At 36.5% G+C, this 20,512-nt stretch overlaps 1 protein-coding gene across 7 annotated transcripts in view; it reads right to left on the reverse strand.

Moving 5' to 3' along the window:
• The window catches only part of LOC131152025 (SAC3 family protein B), a 36,129-nt gene extending 18,154 nt beyond the window's left edge, over window positions 1-17,975 (reverse strand). For 3 of the 7 annotated variants that reach the window (XM_058103603.1, XM_058103601.1, XM_058103597.1), the window contains exons 1-3: window positions 17,658-17,795; window positions 15,959-16,045; window positions 15,412-15,564 (exon numbers count right to left, since the gene is read on the reverse strand). In XM_058103603.1, coding sequence (XP_057959586.1) covers window positions 15,412-15,539 — 128 coding nt within the window. In that variant the 5' untranslated portion in view covers window positions 15,540-15,564; window positions 15,959-16,045; window positions 17,658-17,795. Of the gene's footprint in view, window positions 1-15,411; window positions 15,565-15,958; window positions 16,058-17,657 lie in introns of all 7 variants that reach the window. The other 4 variants (XM_058103604.1, XM_058103602.1, XM_058103599.1 and 1 more) reach the window with 2 other exon arrangements.
• Window positions 17,976-20,512: the final 2,537 nt, after the last annotated feature.

Here is a 20,512-nt window from a genome sequence, read left to right on the forward strand (position 1 = left end):
TTCTGACTTCATCAGTTATTTTGATTTCCTCCGTCAAAACAAACAAAAATTAAGGTCTGCTCGAATCAATTTCATTGGTGCCTCATTAGGGAGCTCTGTTATAAGCTTAGATACACATAAATATTTGCACATGTTGTGTCAAAATCATGTCCATGTTCCTGCATATGCTTCCTAGCAAGTAAAGCCACATAACAACTTGCAACTGTACAATCCATATGGTAATCCATGCATGCAACAAATCAAGAGAGTGGAGCTAGTCAATAGAAAAAATTGTCTAATTCTGATAAATGGAAGCATGATCAAACCAAGGAAGAAAGTAGGGTCACGTAAAGCAAAGCACATAGTCAAGAACAAATTCTAAAATGCCTAGTGCAGTAAATATAGATTTTCTCAATTTTAGAATTATGCAAATATAGGTTGTCTATGAGTGCAATAATGGGTATCAATTTGTGTAGTAGGGAACTAGAGATTTTTAAATCTTTAGCAGGCTGTGAGTCCTTAGCCTAGCCTTGGTCATACCTTGGTCTTCCTTTAGGGGGTAATCCTTTATCGGATGTTTTTTGGTTCCAATGATTGAGTGTGGGAAAAAGATTAGAGGGGTAGAAGAAGGCTTGTCTTTTGCTAGGGGGTAGAATCACTCATATTAGTGCTTCACTCACTCCTATTCAAAATTCCCTCATACCTTGGTCTTCCTTAAGGGGGTAATCCTTTATCAGATGTTTTTTGGGTCCAATGATTGATAGTGGGAAAAAATTAGAGGGGTGGAAGAAGGCTTGTCTTTTGCTAGGGAGTAGAATCACTCTTAGTGCTTCACTCGCTCCTTTTCAAAATTCCCTCTAGGATGGTTGGGAAGTTGGAGATGATTATGAGAGATTTCCTGTCATCAAGTACTGGGGAGAATAAGAGGGACCATTTAGTTAGTTGGGATGCCTTAGGAGGGCCAAGATAGAGGGGTTTTGGGGCTTGGTAATGTGGTTTCTAAGAACATATCCTTGATTAAAGAGTAAATACGAAATACATAGGAATGGGTGGGATTCTAGAGAGTGGTAGCGCCACTCATGCAAGTCCTTGGAAGTCTCGTCTCCCAAGTCACCTGCCTTTTATTTCCTCTCACACATTTCAAAACGGGTATTGGGGATAAATTCCACTTCTGGGAGGATGTTTGGGCTGGTGAGTCTTTGTTGGGGCTGTTGGCGCCATGCTTGTTTAGATTTTTTTCTGTTCACAATCACCAATTTCAGCTTTCTATTTTTTTTGAGGTAGGGTCCTTTTTCTTGGGATTTCCATCTTTTAGGACTCTCAACAAAAGAGACTGTAATGAGTTAACTTGCTTCCTGGGTGCGTTGGATTCTTACAAAATTTGCAGGGGGAACACAAAGCTTTGGATTGGGGAAACTCTTGGGTATTTATTTAAATCTCACAAAATCCACGAATCCTAGTCCTTTTCTTTTAGATAAAGCTGTTGGGAAGCAAAGGTTCCACTTAAAATTCGGGCCTTGATTTGGACCTCAAATTCTCAAAAAAATCAATACAAATGATGTGTTACAAATAGGGAGGCCTGACAAAGCACTTTGCCCCAGTTATTTGTATGTTATGTTATGAGTCTAATGAGGCTATCAGCCATATGTTCATTGTAAGGTAGCAAGATAAATGTGGAACAATTTTTTTTCATATACTAGAAAGATTGGGCGGCTCTAGATACCATTCTGGATTTTTTCACGGTGCAGTTTTGGGGCTTTTGGAAGAAGAAGAGGAAGGATCTTTTGGGTCACTGTTGTTTTCACTCTTCAACCACATGAGCACAACAAACTTGAGCCTCGATCTAGACTTTGTTGTTTCCTTGGCTATGGCGAAAATCAAAAGGGGTATCAGTGTTATGATCCTGTCTCTCATCGTCTTCGTGTCTCCCATAATGTTGCCGATCCTTTGTTGAGCTCTCTCACTTTCATTCTTCCCTGTCTACCTCCTCTGTGTCTGAAATCTTTCCAGATGAGTTGCTTATTTCTTCTATACATGCTCATGATCCTCCCATAGACTTCTCTGTCCAACCACCAGTTACTTTTGATCCCTTTCCCAGTTCACCCTTTCATGAACAGATGGAACATGAATAGGTCGATGACGGGCTACCCAACCCTGAGCTTGGGTCTCCTGCTCCTACTCCTCTTGAAGATCATGTAGAAGATATTCCACCTCATCACTCAACTCGGTTACGATCCATTCCTACTCACTTACTTGACTATCATTGTTACACAGCCCTTGCTACACTGCACGAGCCTCACACCTATCGTTAGGCCTCCACTAACCCTTTATGGCAAATTGCAATAAAAGAGGAACTTGATGCATTATCTAAGAACCATACTTGTGATTTGGTTACCCTCCCTCCTAGACAGTCTGTTGTTGGTTGTAAGTGGATCTACAAGATCAAGACTCGCTCTGATGGGTCCATTGAGCGCTATAAGGCTCGTCTTATTGCAAAAGGTTTTACACAAGAGTACGAGATTGATTATGAGGAGACCTTTGGTCCAGTTGCTCATATCTCATCTGTTCGTGCCCTCTTAGCTATTGCTGCTGCTAGTAAGTGGGACCTTTTTCAGATGGATGTCAAAAATGTCTTCCTTAATGGGGAGTTAGGTGAAGAAGTTTATATGCAACCTCCACCTAGTCTCTCTATTGAACCAAACAAGGTTTGTCACCTTCGACGTGCACTTTATGGTCTTAAACAAGTTCCACGAGCTTGGTTTTCCAAGTTTAGCTCCACCATCTTTCGCTTGGGTTACACTGCCAATCCTTAGAGTTTAGCCTACTTGCCTCCCTCGCTAAACACACAACGTCAACGAAGGTGTTATTAATGAATTACATTTACTTCAATGTTTACTACTAGCTTGCCACAACTTTCATGAATTGATTACTATTTCCATTGCTATTTGAATGAATGCTAATGAAAGTGTTTCGTGGATGAATGTTGGTAAACGATAGGCTGGCTAGCTAAGCAAGAGTGTTTAGCTAGCGCCGCACAGTCCTTTACAAAGGTGTGAAAATAGTCGGCCCGTGACAGTCTTATTTCTTCGTCGCACTAACAAAGGCACCATTTTGCTTCTCCTATATGTGGATGATATGATCATAACTGGTGATGACCTCAGTGACATTCAAGGACTCAAGGATTTTCTCAATTAGCAGTTTGAGATGAAAGATCTTGGTCATCTCAGCTACTTCTTGGGTCTTGAAATCACTCATTCCACAGATGGTCTTTACATTTCTCAGGCCAAGTATGCATTTGAACTCTTGTCTCAAGTTGGACTCACTGATAGCAAGACTGTTGACACTCGAGTTGAACTTAATGCGCATCTGACTCCCTCAGGGGGGAAACCATTGTCTAATCCCTCTCTTTACAGACACTTGGTTGGCAGCCTAGTTTGTCTAACTGTCACTTGTCCAAACATCTCCTATGTCATTCACTGGGTGAGCCAGTATCTGTCTGCTCCACGATCGACTCACTATGTTACTGTTCTGCACATTCTTCAATATCTGAAGGGCACTCTCTTCCATGGCCTTTTCTACTCTACTCAGTCTCCCCTTATTCTTCATGCATTATCTGATGCTGATTGGGCAGGAGATCCCACTAATCGCAAGTCCACCACTGGTTATTGTTTTCTTCTTGGCACGTCTCTGATTTCTTGGCAAAGTAAGAAAAAAACCCTTGTGGCCCGCTCTAGTACTGAAGCAGAATATCGTGCCCCTGTTGATACCACATCTGTGCTCCTTTGGCTATGATGGCTTCTCAAGGGCTTAGGTGTGTCCACATCCTCTGCCACTCCTCTTTATTGTGAGTCACTAGGGCTGTACACGGTTCGGTGCGGTTCGGTTTTGGCCAAAATCGAAAACGGAACCGAATTTGTCAGTTTTGGGATTTTCGAACCGAAACCGAACCGAAAATATGCTCCAATTGAAAACCGAAAATGTGGCGGTTCGGTTGCAGTTTTTCGGTTTTAAACCGATTTTTTTTACAAAAAAAAAATAACCTTTTTCTCCGCTCTGAACTCTGAAAATGAGACAAAGCCGGACGAGGGCCGGCCGGGAGTGAAGACTAGGGACGGCCAGACGGGACCACAGGAGTCGAGAGGGAGGCAAAGCCGGACGAGTGAGTCTTGGCCGGAGTGACGACGAACGCACGACGGAACTAAGTCACAAAGAGCTGAGAAGAGAGGAAGAAAAATAAGGAAGGAGGAGGAGGAGGTGGAGGTAGGAGGCACGTTGGTCGCTGGCCGCTGCGCACACACGGCCGAACAAAGTGTAGACTATAGAGTCAATGTAAAGAGATCAGAGATGACTCATGACTCGTGAGTCGTGAATCGTGACTCGTGAGGAACAGCTGAACAGAGTTGAGGAAGTGAGGAACCGAGGCGGCGACTAGCGAGGCTTGTGGAAGAAGGAAGAAGAGGAGGCGGAAGGGGAAATTGGGAACTGGGATTTGGCCTTTGGGAACTGGGAATTGGGAACTGGGAACTGGGAAGGGTGAAGCCCGAAGGCGGCTGAAATTGATTGAAAAGTTAATTGTGAAAAGTGAAAATAAATAATAAAAAAGTTAAAACTTAAAAGTTAAAACCCTATATATATATATATATATATATATATATATATATATTATTCGGTTTTTCAGTTTTTCGGTTCGGTTCTACATAAAAACCGAAACCGACACCGAAACCAAATTTTTTTATTTTTGTAAACCGAAACCGAAAACCGAAAAACCGAACCGTTTATGATTTCGGTCCGGTTTTCAGTTTTTCGGTAATTTTTGTGCGCCCCTAATTGTGACAATCAAAGTGTCATTCACATTGCTCACAATGATGTCTTCCATGAACGGACTAAACACATCGAGATTGATTGTCATTTAATCTATTATCATCTTGTCCATGGTGCTATCAAGCTCTTCTCAGTTTCTTCTAAAGATCAGTTTGCAGATATCTTCACCAAGTCAAATCCTAAGGGACGTCATTGTGCTTTGGTTGACAACCTCAAGCTGGTCTCTCACCAACCTTAAGTTTGAGGGGGGTTGTTAACGTGTATTAGGCTTTGGGCTGAAGCCCAACCCTTATTTGCTTGTACTACACTCTTATTACTTGTACTACACTTGTACTGCACTCCTATTTACTTGTACAGCACTCCATGCCTCACATATAAATAGGCACCCATGTATACTCTTTTTTTTTTTTTAACATGAAACCATCAATTTTATTTTTATTTTCTCACAAAATTAACAATGACAAAAGAGCCATTATTCTTGAACAATCGATGTATTATTCTCTGACCAAGGGGTTAGTGCGACATCAGGTAATGGGACTGCATCCACGATAGTAGGGATTGGACTAATTAGGAGGGCTCTTGGTATTAGCACCGCAACCCCAAGCTCATCATCATTATTCTTGAACAATCGATGTATTATTCTCTGACCGGAGGATTAGTGCGACATTGGGTGATGGGACTGCATCCACGATGGTAGGGATTGGCCTGTTTAGGAGGGCTATCGGGATTAGGATCGCAACTGGGTGGAAGCGGCGGAGGCCCCTTGCAAGGGTCCAAGTTGATCACTGGCCCACTTGCACCATGGATTTGCACCACCAAGCTCATCATCACCATCATCGCCAGCAAACACACAGTCCACTTTGTCTTCATCATCTTCTTTTCTTCTTGATTCTACTCTATTGCACCCATGTATACTCTTAGACACAAGAGAAATACAATAATACTTGTTCAGTATTTCTAACATTAGTGTAATACAAGCAGTACAAGTGCAGTACAAGTAATAAGAGTGTAGTACAAGGAAATAAGGATTGGACTTCAACCCAAAGTCTAATACTCGTTAACAGCCCCCCTCAAACTCAAGGTGGGTGGGAGACCAGCTTGAGGTTGTCAACCAAAGCACAATGACGTCCCATAGGATGTGACTTGGTGAAGATATCTGCAAACTGATCTTTAGAAGAAACTGAGAAGAGCCTGAGAGCACCATGGACACGATGATAACGGATAAAATGACAATCAATCTCGATGTGTTTAGTCCGTTCATGGAAGACATCACTGTGAGCAATGTGAATGACACTTTGATTGTCACAATAAAGAGGAGTGGCAGAGAATGTGGACACACCTAAGTCCTTGAGAAGCCATCGTAGCCAAAGGTGCTCAGATGTGGTATTAGCAAGGGCACGATATTCTACTTCAGTACTAGAGCGGGCCACAAGGGTTTGTTTCTTACTTCGCCAAGAAATCAAAGAAGTGCCAACAAGAAAACAATAACCTGTGGTGGACCTGCGATCAATGGGATCTCTTGCCTAATCAGCATTAGAGAATGCACGGAGAACAAGCAGAGACTGAGTAGAGTAGAAAAGGCCATGGAAGAGAGTGCCCTTCAGATATCGAAGAATGCATTGAACAACAGCATAGTGAGTCAAACGTGGAGAAGATAGATATTGGCTCACCTGGTGAACAGCATAGGAGATGTCTAGACGAGTGACAGTGAGATAAACTAGGCTACCAATCAAGCATCTGTAAAGAGAAAGATTAGACAATGGTTTCCCCCCTAAGGGAGTCAAATGCGCATTGAGTTCAATTGGAGTGTCAACAGTCTTGCTATCAGTGAGTCACTCAAGACAAGAGTTCAAATGCATATTTGGCCTAAGAAATGTAAAGCCCATCTGTGGAATAAGTGATTTCAAGACACAAGAAGTAGTTGAGATGACCAAGATCTTTCATCTCAAACTGCTAACTGAGAAAATCCTTGAGTTCTTGAATGCCACTGAGGTCATCACCAGTTATGATCACATCATCTACATATAAGAGAAGCAAAATGGTGCCTTTGTCAGTGCGACAAAGAAATAAGGCAAAATCATAAGGACTGGCAGTGTAACCCAAGCGAAAGATGGTGGAGCTGAACATGGCAAACCAAGCTCGTGGAGCTTGTTTAAGACCATAAAGTGCACGTCGAAGGTGACAAACCTTGTTTGGTTCAACAGAGAGACCAAGTGGAGGTTGCATATAAACTTCTTCACTTAATTCCCCATTAAGGAAGACATTTTTGACATCCATCTAAAAAAGGTCTCACTTACTAGCAATACCAACAGCTAAGAGGGCACGAACAAATGAGATACGAGCAACTGGACCAAAGGTCTCCTCATAATCAATCCCGTACTCCTATGTAAAACCTTTTGCAATAAGACAAGCATTATAGCGCTCAATGGACCCATTAGAGCGAGTCTTGATCTCGTAGATCCACTTACAACCAACAACAAACTGTCCAGGAGGGAGAGTAACCAAATCCCAAGTGTGGTTCTTAGATAATGCAGCAAGTTCCTTTTTTATTGTAATCTGCCATAAAGGGTCAATGGAGGCCTCACGATAGGTGTGAGGCTTGTGCAGTGTAGCAAAGGCAGTGTAACAATGATAGCCAAGTAAGTGAGCAGGAATGGATCTTACTCGAGTTGAGTGACGAGGTGGAATGTCTTCTACAAGATCTTCAAGCGGAGTAGGAGCAGGAGACCCAAGCTCAAGGTTGGGTAGCCCGTCATCGACCTGTTCATGTTCTACCTGTTCATGAAAGGGTGAACTGGGAAAGGGATCAAAAGTATCAAGTGGTTGGACAGAGAAGTCTATAGGAAAATCATGAGCATGTATAGAGGAAATGGGCAACTCATCTGGAAAGATTTCTGACACAGAGAAGGTAGACAGGGAAAAACGAAAGTGAGAGAACTCAACAAAGGATCGGTGTTCCCAAAAGACAATATTGCAGGAGACACGAAGACGATGAGAGACAGGATCATAACACTGATACCCCTTTTGAGTTTCACCATAGCCAAGGAAACAACAAAGTCTGGATCGAGGCTCAAGTTTGTTGTGCTCATGTGGCTGAAAAGAACGAAACAAGTAGAACCGAAGGAGCGAAGGTGATGATAGTCTGGAGGTGACCCAAAAAGACGCTCACATGGAGTTTGATTTTGGATGACAGGACTGGGAATGCAATTGATAGTATGAACAGCATGAAAAGCAGCTCCACCCCAAAAAGGAGCAGGAACTTTGGCAGAGAAGGAGAGCACGAACAGAGTCCAGAATATGACGAAGTTTTCGTTCGGCTCTACCATTTTGCTGAGAGGTAGCTAGACAAGTTAGGTGATGTAAAGTGCCATAGGAATGCAAAAATGGCTTGAAAAGCATATTGAGTATATTCAAGAGCATTATCAAATCGAAAAATCTTGATACGTTTGGGAAATTGCGTTTCAACCATTTTTGCAAAGTTACTATAGATTGGTAGTAATTCAGAACGAGATTTCATGTGAAAAATCCAACTATAACGAGAATAATCATCAATAAAGATAACAAAATATCGAGATCCACCAATACTAGTAACAGGAGAAGGTCCCCAGACATCAGAATGAATTAACTCAAAAATGCTATTAGTGTCAGTTCACTATTATTGAAAGGTAAAGCTGGTTGTTTTCCTAACTGGCATAAAGTACAATAAAAATTGTCTTTTGACACAAAACCTAACAAACCCCTAGAAGCTAATTGTTGTACCCGAGAAGAGGGTGCATGACCAAGACGAGAATTGTCTTTTCAAGGTGGTAGTATTACCCTTATTCGAGCTAGTTTTTCTCATCCCTCTATTATTTGTTCACCTTTAGAATTGCGGTACAGTAGCTACTAGCTAGTAAATTGAGAAAGTAATGTGAGATTTCCTTCGTTCAGAGATGGGAGACAAGCAGAATCATCTAGTTAGTCAGGAGATTATCTATGCATCTAACATGAATGGGGGTCGAGTCTTGGAAAATTGGTGTCTGATAACACTACCTCATTGGGCAAATGGCTGTGGTGATTTCCCCTTGAGGGGAACTTCCCTTCGTGTAAAGTTATAAAAAGTAAATTAAGCTTGCTTTCAAATCAGTTGGATACTAATTTGGATTTAAAATGTTCTCAAAGATTCCTTGGAATTTATTTCTTATATCAAATATGCTGTGGGCAATGGATCTCAAATTCAAATGGGTGGGATACTAATTTGGATTTAAAATGTTCTCAGAGAGTCCTTGGAATTTATTTCTTATATCAAATATGTTGTGGATCTGTTTTTGGGAAGACACTTTGGTTGGGAATTTTGGGAAGATAAGGATAGTATTTTAAAAGAGATATCAACATCTGAAAAGGCATTCATAGGAGCTGATTTGAATAGACACATTGGAAAGGATAATATAGGTTATGAGAAGATACATGGAGGACATGGATATGGAGATAAAAATGAGGCCAGTGATAAAATTTAAGATTTTGTCATGTCTTACGATTTAGTTATATTGAATAATTGCTTTACAAAAAGAGAAGAACACTTAACAACTTTCAAGAGTGGGCAAAATAAAAGCCAAACAGATTTCTTCCTAACTAGGAAGGGAGATCGTCTATCTTGCAAGGATTATAAAATTATTCAATGTGAAGAGTTTGGCTACACAGCATAGAGTCCTAATATCAGGTATACATACTAAAAAATGGAAGAGAAAGAATAAAGTAAATCAACACAAGAGGACTAGGTGGTGGAGCTTGAAGGGAGATAATATAATAAATTTCTAAAATAGAATGATCAAAGAGTGTGATTGGACAATATGAGGTAAGGTAGATGTGAATACTGTTTGAAATAAGATGGCTAAATCTATCACAAAGATAGAAAAATGGATTTAAGTGAGTCCAAAAGAAGATCTCAGGTAGTAAAGAAAGTTGGTGGTAAGATCAAGAAGTTCAAAAAACTGTTAAGACAAAAAGAAATTGGTATAAGATATGGCAAAGTCATACAATATAGAAAACCTTGAAAGGTATAGAGAGGCAAGAAAAAATGAAAAAAAAGACTATTAGTAAAGCTAAACATAGAGCTTGTGATACTTTATATAATAGACTAGATACAAAAGAAGGAGAAAGAGACATCTACAAACTTACTAGAGCTACAAAAATAAACTGCAAAGACTCGAGTAATGTAAAATATATAAAGGACGAGAACGATAATGTCTTAACTAGAGAAGAAGACATAGAGAGGTGGTGAAAATATTTTGATAAGTTGTTTAAGGAAAACCAAAATGAAAGATTGAACTTGGAAGTGACAAATGAAGAAAAGTCTAAAAATAGGAGATTTATTCACAAAATTAGAGTCGTTGAAATTAAGATAGCTTTGAAAAAGATGAAAAGTGAGAAATTAATAGGACCAGACTAGATAACATACCAATTGAAGTTTGAAAATATTTAGGGGATAAAAGAAAGTATATGGTTAACTAATCTATTCAACATTATTCTAAGAACCAAGAAAATGTTGAATGAATGAAGGAGAAGCAAGTTTAACCTTTATACAAAAGCAAAGGCAATATTCAAAATTGTTATCACGGAATTAAGATTATGAGTCATACAATTAAACTTTGTAAAAGGGTAATTAAACAAAGAGTAAGACTAAACAAATGTTACAAAGAATCAATTCGGTTTTATGCCTCAAGATTGACAACAGAAGTTATTTATCTTTCAAGAAGATTAATGAAAATGTTTAGAGAAAAGAAAAGGGACTTGCATATGGTTTTTATTGACCTTAAGAAAGCATATGACATAGTACCCAGGGGATTTCTTTGGAGGGTCTTACAAAAGAAGGGGGCAAGCAATAGGTATACACTATACTAAGGTCATTAAGGATATATATGATAGAGTAATGACTAGAATTACTGTTGTAGAAAGGAAATCTAGAGAATTTCCAATCACAATAGGTGTACATCAAGGTTCTACTTTGAGTCCTTATCTTTTTACTTTAGTGATTAATGAACTCACCAAGAATATCCAAAACGAGACCCCTTGGTGTATGTTGTTTGTAGATGATACTGTCTTAATCAATGAAAGTAAGAGAGGAATGGAATCTAAGTTAGAACTTTAGAAAACCGCTTCAAGTATAAAGGTTTTAGCACAAGTAGGAATAATACTAAACATTTTTTATTGTAATTTTGGTAATGTAAGGAGAAGTAATGGAGAGAAGATTAAACTTGGAAATTAATAACACATAAATGTTGATATCTTGGATCTATTATACAAGCGGAAAAGGAAATTGAAGAGGATGGAATACAAAGAATTAAAGCAAGTTTGGTAAAATAGAGGAATACGTAAGGGGTGTTGTGTGATCATAGAATACCCTTAAAATTAAAAGGAAAGTTCTGTAAAACGGCTATAAGGACAGCTATGCTTTATGGTTCAAAATGTTGGGCAACTAGGAAACAACATGTACAACAAGTAAAAGTTGTTGAAATGCGAATGTGAAGGTGGATGAGTGGTACAACATTAAAAGATAAATTAAAGAACGAGCATATATGCAATAACCTTGGAATAACACCGGTCGAAGATAAGATAAAGGAGAGGCAGCTTAGATGGTTTGGGCATTTGAAACACGGGCCCAATAGCACACTTGCAAGGAGGAGCAAGTTAGTTATTGTTTCTAGCGTGAAAAGGGGAAGAGGTAGGCCTAAAATAACTTAGAATGAGATAGTGAGGAAGGATTTAATAGATCTTAATCTAGTAGAAGAAAATGCTCTCAATCAAGTAAATTGGCAAAAAAGGATTCATGTAGTCAACCCACCTAGTCTGACTTAATGCTTGTCGTGGTCGTTGTTGTTGTACTTTGGTTGGGAATATGTGCTTTTCATTTATTTTCCTCATTTATATTCCCATTCCATAGCACATAATAAGGTCATTACTTCCTTTCTTTCTTCTAGTTGGTGGGATTTTGACTTTCATAAGTTACTAAATGATGGGAAGGTGGAGGCCTCTCTTCTTTGCTGGTATTGTTGGAGGATTGTTAGTTGATAGCAAGTTAGGGATTTGGATGGATGCTTCAAGAGTCTATTCTTCTAAATCTTTCTTTGAACATATGACCAAAAATCTTCAAGTCTTTTCCCCTCCTCATTTATTTAGAAAGCCAAAATCGCCTCTATGATAAAGGTTTTTATTGGGTTGGTTGTTCTTAATAGAATTAATACTTGCAATCTGTTGCAGGGTAGAGGCCTTTGAAGTGTTCTCTATGAGTGTTTCTAGTGTTTGAAAGCTCAGAATCTGCTTTGCATCTATTTTTTTGCACTACTCTTTCATTTGGTGAATTTGGAATAAGGTGTTGGTGTTTTCAAAAAGAATTTGGTTTGTCCAAGGGAGGAGGAATTATTACGTATTGCTTTCTCAAGATTTGGGAAGAATGGAGATAGTTTGGTTTTGTGTACTTGTGGGATCTTTGCAGTAATATGGGAATTTGGTTGGAAAGGAGTGCTTGCATTTTCTCATGGAAGAAGAATTATAGTTCTTTGCTATTGGAAAGGATTCAATACTTGGCTTCTTTATGGGCTTTTGAGCAGGATACTTTAAAGTTTAAAGGGATACCTTTTTCTAGAAGAAGGCAGGGTTTTTTTTATTGTTTTCTAGTTTTTTTTGTGTTCCTCAGGAGGATTTCTTATTCTCCTTTATGCACATAATTTCATCTTTAATGAAATATTTCTTCTTTTTCTATCAGAAATATCAAAAATAATAAAATGACTTGCTTCCATTTTTTTCATGCATAAATGTTTTGTTATTTCAATTGATGGTATCATAAATAAGTCTAGTATTTCCTTACATTTCAAAGATCAAGTTGTCACTCTTAGGTTATGTTTGGTTCACAAAATGTTATTACTAAGAATAAAGCAATCATAATGCAAGAATTTGGTAGCTTACAAAAGAAGATCTATTGTGCTTATAAAGCAACTAAAAGTACAAGAATTTTTATTATCCATAACATGGAATGGACAAAGATTTGACTATTTTCGAAGTTTGTGGGAATGTCTATTACTATCCTATTCCATGTGGATGGACAAACCAAGCTTTTAGATGAGTGACTTTGAACTATTAATCCCTATATAATTTTGATTACATTTTCATCTTATTCTATTCTATCCCCTAAGAATAGATATTTTGCGAAGCAAAAGTAACCTTAGTAATATCATTGCAACCCAAGTTATGAAAAGTACCACAAACTGGGTATATAACCCTGGACCATGGTTTGAAGATAGTATGGGAATATCAATGACTACTCTCCGGCTAGATAGCTAGTTCCTAAAAATGGTACAGAAATCTCCATCCCATGGCATAAATTTGTATTACAAAAAAAAGAAAAAAGAGCAGCTAGAACACTGAAGATTATCAAAGACGTACTTCAAGCAGATGCCACTAACCTACAACAGCAAAAGTAAGATGCAGCAATAAACAAAAGCAAACCCGCGAATGCCAAACACAACTAGACAATTATTTGACATCTACTAACCATTTCTTAAGTATTTTATAAAACAAACATCACAAACTTGAGAAGTACCATTATGCTTTCTCAACAGTTTCTAAGACCAGCCCATCAACTCCCAAAAACATAAAAGCAGATAAACACAGAGATTGGAGCTAGTCAATTAAAAAAAGGTCGTCTAGTTCTGATATATGGAAACATGACCAAACCAAAGAAGAAAGTAGAGTTGCATAATACCAATGTCTGAACATAACTGAGAACAAATTCTATTGAAATTAGTGCAGTAAGTACAGATTTCATTATGCTTGTATGCACCAAGAACAGAATTCCACTAAGGCAAATAAACTTGTGCAGGTCATTCACTAAATAAGGAAGATTGTACTAAATGGATGGAATAAAATTACTCGCTCTCTCTTTCTTTCATGTGTAAACATGTTACTCCATTTCCTTAGTGTCTTAAATTTTCTAGTAGTTCTTTACTTTTAAAATTTAGTTCATTCCAGAGATTGAGTCGATACTCTTATTTTACACCTGGTTCACAGAAAGTGTTTTTTTTTTTTTTCGTATTGAAAGAAGAATTTCATTAATAGATTAAGAATATACAGCCAGGAGAATAAGACATCTCCTTAACAGAGTCTGGAAAATTCAGAAAAAAAAAAAACAAAAACAAACAAACAAACAAAGAAACAACCTGAAAACTTTTTTAAAATTAAAAATTAAAAATTAGAGAGAGAGAGAGAGAGAGAGAGAGACCAGCTCGAACTAACAATCCAAGACATAGCGCCAATCACACTGAATATCAGAAAAGCTAACCCCTTGAAAATTCCCCAGCCCCACACACCAAAGACATGCCAAATAATGTATCTTTTCGCAAACCAACAAACATGACGAATTTTTCCCTAGAAAAATATGCGCATTACGTTCCATCCACAACCCCCAAGACTGGAAAAAAAAAAATCACATTTCCAGAGCACTGCCCTTTCTTTTTTCCTGCAAAAACCAACAAAAGAAACCGCCAAAAAATCCTCCACTGCCCCTGTACTTGCCCAACATTCGCCAAAAATACCAAATATCTTATTCCATACCCTCCAAGCATAATGAAAATGAATGAACAAGTGCAATGCAGATTCTGAACAATTAAAACAAAGAAAACAGACATCTGGACATAGAGCCTTCAAAGGTCTCCTAACCTGCAGCAAATTATATCATAATAGAAGAATCTGACAGCTTACGAGACAATATGTATTTTGATCATTAAGAAAATGAAATGCAAAAAATCTTAATCCATAATTTCACCATGGGAATGTCTATTCTATCCTATTCTGGAAGGATCAACATAAGGTTTTACATGGACTTCTTTCTAAACCATTAATCCTAATCCCCATACAATTTTTATCAGATTCTCATATTATTATATTCTATTCCTAAGAATAAACATTCCGCAAACCCAACATAACCCAGTGAGACCATTGCAATCCAAGTTATGAAAGAACGCCACAAATTGGGAATGTAAACAAGGATCATGGTTTGAAGGCTATATGGGAATCGAAATGACTGTTGGTTTACTACAGTATTTGAAACCACTACAATAACACACGAAGTCTTTAGTCCTGCTAGGTGGATCAGCTACATGAATCTGTATTGGAAACCACTTAAACTAAACATAAATGCTACTTTTGGTCTAAATGCTCAGTTCCTAAAAATGGTACAGAAATCTCCATCCCATATCATATCATAAATTTGTTTCAAAAAGGAGCAGCTAGAACACTGTAAAGTGTAAAGATTCTTAGAGCGTACACAGTTAGATGTTCTTTAAGCAGATTACCATTCTACTTACAACACAAAAGTAAGATACAGCAATAAACTAAAGCAAACCCATGAATGGCTACAAAACACAATTGGAAAATTCTTGACATCTACTAACTAGTTATTAAGTTTAAAAAATAAATAAACAAACAAACAAACACCATTAATTTGAGAAGTACCATTGTCTTTCTTCTTAACAATTTTTAAGATCAGCAAGAAAAGTGCATACTCATACTACAAAAATGTATAGAGAGAGAGAGAGAGAGAGAGAGAGAGAAATAGAGAGAGGCGGAGAGAGAGATTACCATTGAATAAAGGGATCGCCAGAGAAAGATGGGGTTGGGGAAGGAGGGCGAGGAAAGTGGGCAAAAGGGTTGAGCGATTTAGGGGGCTCGGAGGGACCTGAGCTCTTTTCAAAACCCTGGAAAGCCATTCTTTCTTTCCTTTTAAGGCATGTCCTGAGCAAAAGATTACTTTAATTATATATTTACATAAACATACAATAGCTCTTTCGAATTTTATTTTTAATCTGAAAAAAAATAAAATTAAATTAAATAAGACTTTAACAGAAATTTAATTTGATAAAGAGAGCAGCAATAAGTAGTTATATATGATTTTAAAACCCAAACTAGTGACCAACCTAGTGAAGCCACTAGTGATCTGTCAGACTAGTCAACCCAATTGTCAAACACGTGATGATAAAGGGCGTCCCTAAGCCACAAAGCTCCCTGCTTTGCGGGGGTAAGGGAAGGATCGTCACATTGTACACAGTCTTACCCCTATTTTTACGCAGAGAGGTTGTTTCCTTGGACTCGAACCCATAACTAAACAGTCAAAAAGGAGAAAACTTACCATTAATCCGATCATGAAAGAGCAACCAATGACCAACCGATCACAAAGTAGTTGTATGTGGTTTTAAAACCTGAACCAGTGACCAACCTAGTGAAGCCACTAGGTCGGTCGAACCAATTAACCCAGTTGTCAAACAAGTGATGATATATAATATATATAACAACAAGAACAACAACATCAAACCTTAAGTCTCATTAGGTGGAGTCAGCTATATGAATCCTTTTCGGCCAATTTACACAATCTAGTGCATTTTCCTCAACTAATTTAAGAGCTATTAAATCATTCCACGCTATCTCATTCCATGTTATTACCAATTACAATAAAGCTCACTCCTCCTCACTACTGCACTACTCGGCCTGTTCAAACACCCAAACCATCTAAGAAGCCCCTCCCTTATCTTATCTTCTACTAGTGTTATGCCTAATTTGCTACAAATACTTTAGTCCATTAATTTATCCTTTAATTTTACCACTCATCCACCTTAACATTCACATTCGGCAACTTTTATTTTTTGATATGATGTTTCTTACTTTTTTGAACCCTTTCTTGCCTCTTCATACTTTTCAAGGTTTTCTATGTTTCTAAAACTTTGTCATGATTTATGACTATTCTTTTCCGTACAATTTCTTCTATAACTAGTATTTTGCTGACAGTATTATAACTCAATGAAGCCACACTCTAAAAAGTATTTTTTATCTAGCTTTTTCATGTAATTATTTTTTGTTCTTTTTTTCTCTGTTTTTTTTTTTTCCTTTTAATTAGATTTTGATAGTATAACCTTTGGATTTTTTGAGAACTCCATTTAATTTCTAGTGAAAAATTTAGGCATGCACTTCTTTGTTCTTCCCCCATTGTTGGTAAAACATCTCTCAGTCCATACCCTCTCCCATCCCATTTAGGTCCAACCATGAGACCTCCAACATGAAAGACTCAAACCGTAACAGTTGAAATATCCACGGAAGAAGACAATTTATACATCTTAATCATTAATCCCTACTACACAATGCATTTGTAAGCTGCTTGACAAAGTGATGGTCGTGTAAAATTACTTTGGTAAAATTCAAATTCCAATTTAGGATCTAAAAAGATGGACAATTAAAAAAAATTAAATGAGTCATACGTACAAAGAAGTTATGAATTAATTATGAAATGTTTATGTGTTAATTATAAGTAATTACAAGTTTCTATGTTGCACTAACTACTCAACCAATCTTCATAAGTGGAGTTTTAGGGAAAAACTGAACAACATATCTTTTACTAAATCTTCGCTTTGCATTCTTTAAACTAATTTTTCATTTGGCATTCTTTTAGTCTTCATCTTGCATTTATTAAAATTTAAAATTTATATCCATATTCTCTTTATTGTGGACTGCGCATTCTAAACCACCTTGATGCACATTCTCTCCCTCCTTCCCAAGAAATTTATATCAATCATATGTTCGGGAGAAGTCTTGAATTTGGATTTGTATGAATTTGTACAAAATGTAATTAAAAACAGTGTAAATTTTTGTCCAAATCCACCCAAATCCATGGCCGGAAATGCGTGCTGCCAAACTCAGCTTAATTCAATTTTGACTATATTTTGTTTTTCATTTTAGGCTTCACGAAGTGACAATAAACAATTTAATCACTGGATGTAATTTCTAATCTCTAACCATCAAAGCTTTAAAAAAATTGAAAATAAAATGAGAATACTAACTTAATACTTAGAGGAGGCTGGGTCTTAGGCAGCAGATGAGGAAGGTTCGCCTTCGACCGCCAAACAATGGGGGAGCTTTGTCGTCGATCGCCGAAGGAGGAGGGGATCTTCGGTGTCGACCGCCGGAGGATGAGGTCGCGTTGCCGGTTGCAAGAGGAGGAAGAACTACCGAAGAGATTGCCTGAGACGCAGAGCGGGAGGAGCAAAATCAGCCGAGGAGTAGGAGTCTGTGCTGCTCCGCTGCTGCACAGCCGGCGGGAAGGAGGAGGAAGACGAAGAACGGGCTCCGAGTGACTGAAACCCGCTCCCAGTCTCAAAGAGGGTATTTTAGGGAGTTTAAAATTTTAGGATTTGTAGAGAAAAAAAAATAAGACATTCGTGCGCCCACGCGCGCGGTTGTGCGCTTGTATCAATTGGGCTTGCATTCTGGAGAGAGAGAGAGAGAGAGAGCTTTTTTTTTTTTAATAACAAATAGCTAATCCGTGTAAATTGTTGTTTGGATGAAAATAAAAAAGAGAAAAAGCCAAAAAAAAAATGTTGATGACAAATAATCAAAATATCTTGTTCTACTAATATATTCCACATTAACATTAATGTGAGTTAAGAAAAAAAAATTAGGATTCTAAATAAAGTACAAAAAAAATCTTAAAATTCAATGTTGAGTAAATTATAAGAGTCTAAAATGAAAATCATAATGACTGATAAAATATTAAGTAAAATAAAAAAAAATTAAATAAATAGAGTTAAGGGGTGATTTTAGGTTGGATTCGGAAATATTATGATAACGAATATATATATATATATATATATATATATATGAAATGTTAAATAAGGATGTGCTCGAGATTGTTGAAATAATGTCAACCTTAGGGAAAATTCTTGTAGAAAGTAATATTTTTACCAAAATAGATAAAATTACTAAAGACAATAATAAATAATTATCAATTCAAAATTTAAATTTTTATGCTTTGTGTAAATAATGATTCTTGAAAGTGACGTGATGAGTTTGGTTTGGTTGTAACATTTAAAGAATTCATGTTTTAAAAAAAAGAAAAAATATAGTAATAGAAACAATGACAAAAATGAGAAATAATAATTTAAAACAAACTAATATTAAAATTAATGAGAAAATAAAATGATAAAAAATAGAGAATGGAGGATTATGTAAAAAATTATTATAGAAAACAAATAAAATTGGATAAATGAAAAAAATAAAGTTAGATTTTGAAATAACATTAAAAATGAAATAATAAAATGATAGTGCAAGTTCTGAAAAGAATTTGTTAAAAGAGTTGTATATGGTAACTATTTTGCTCAAGAACAAATGCAAGAATATTAAAATATTGATAGAGTTATATGCATGTTTTATAAGGAAGATTTAAAAGAGGCATTCGCCGGCTGAGGAGGTTTTGTGTTCGAGGAGTGTTCGAGGAGGAGGAAGAGGAAGAGGTAGAGGGGAGAGATCACAGGAGAGGAAGATTTGAGTTGCATATTTCGAGAAATACTTTTATTTCCAAAAAAAATAAACTTTCAAGTGTCTGATTTTGCATAATGGAGTTTGATAGAAAATATATGGAATGAAAATTTGAATAGAAATTATAATGAAATCAAATGAGAAAATCAATTTCATTCTTCTCAATTTTCTATTCCTATATGTCAAACATGTGTTTAATGAACTTTGGCGCCGCAATGCCGTTAGGAAAAAGGAGAGGTTGAGATCTCTTTCAAGCACCTCTCCATCTCCCACGGTCTCCTTTAATTCCCTTCTTCTACGCGCGTCTCCCTCTTGTAGGTTTCTCTTTATCTCCTTCCCTTTAAAATTTCTTCTCTTTTGTTTAATCCATTTTATTATGTATTGTTAATTTGTGTTGTTTAATGTTGAAGTACAAAAATCAATAATGAAGAAATAAGTAATGAAGAAGATCAGTGCACAGGAAGTCAAACTCTCATAAATTGAAAAAAGTTTATTATAAAATCATAAAATATTAAAATTATCCTACAAATTGGTAAATTTTAAAAACAGAATCATACAATTTATAAATTAAAACACTTTTTGGCTGGTTAAAAATTTCTAATTTTTTTTTCACAAGGATTGATAAGAATTCAGAAAAATCATAAACATTTGGAAAATGTTAAGTTGGTAAAAGTTCAAATGATAATTTGTATATATTGGATAGTAAAATGGCCAAACAATAATTTGTACACATTGACCTACTATCTAGACTCGGACTGTCTTTATGGATTTGTATTTCCTTAAATCTCACATGAAGTAAGAATAAATTAAATTTTAATTATTCTACTGACAATACTTTTATTATTGTATTATTATACACATTATCTACATACCAAGAACCGAAATGAATCTAACAAATCATACGTTTCTTCTCTTATTAATGAATTACCATGACTTTGTATGCAACTCAATACTAAGTATAAATTTATGTATATAAATAATGAAATATTTTGTACTAAACAAAGCATATAAATTATGCTTAAATTCAATATTGTATCAAAACTTGTATTCATGTAAATTATATTTTTACTTTTATTCTATTAAAGCCAAGATGGGCACATTCACAACACGTGCCTCATCACTAGTTTTATCTAAAAATATAAATATTTTATATTATTAAAAAATATATTGTTAGTGTACTTTAATATTATTATTTTATTTATTAGCTTGGAAAATAGCATGTATCTTGGAATGGGTTATGTATCTACATTTAATTAGGTCATTCATTCATGTATTTAATAAATGCATAAGGTTAATTATGTGAGTGTACTGTAAATCTAGGTGTGTATCTATTTCATATATATACATCTTATATATTAAGTGCATAGAGAATGAAAGGTCA

This window comes from Malania oleifera, chromosome 3 (genome assembly GCF_029873635.1).
Source record: "Malania oleifera isolate guangnan ecotype guangnan chromosome 3, ASM2987363v1, whole genome shotgun sequence".
NCBI classification, from domain to species: Eukaryota; Viridiplantae; Streptophyta; class Magnoliopsida; order Santalales; family Ximeniaceae; genus Malania; species Malania oleifera.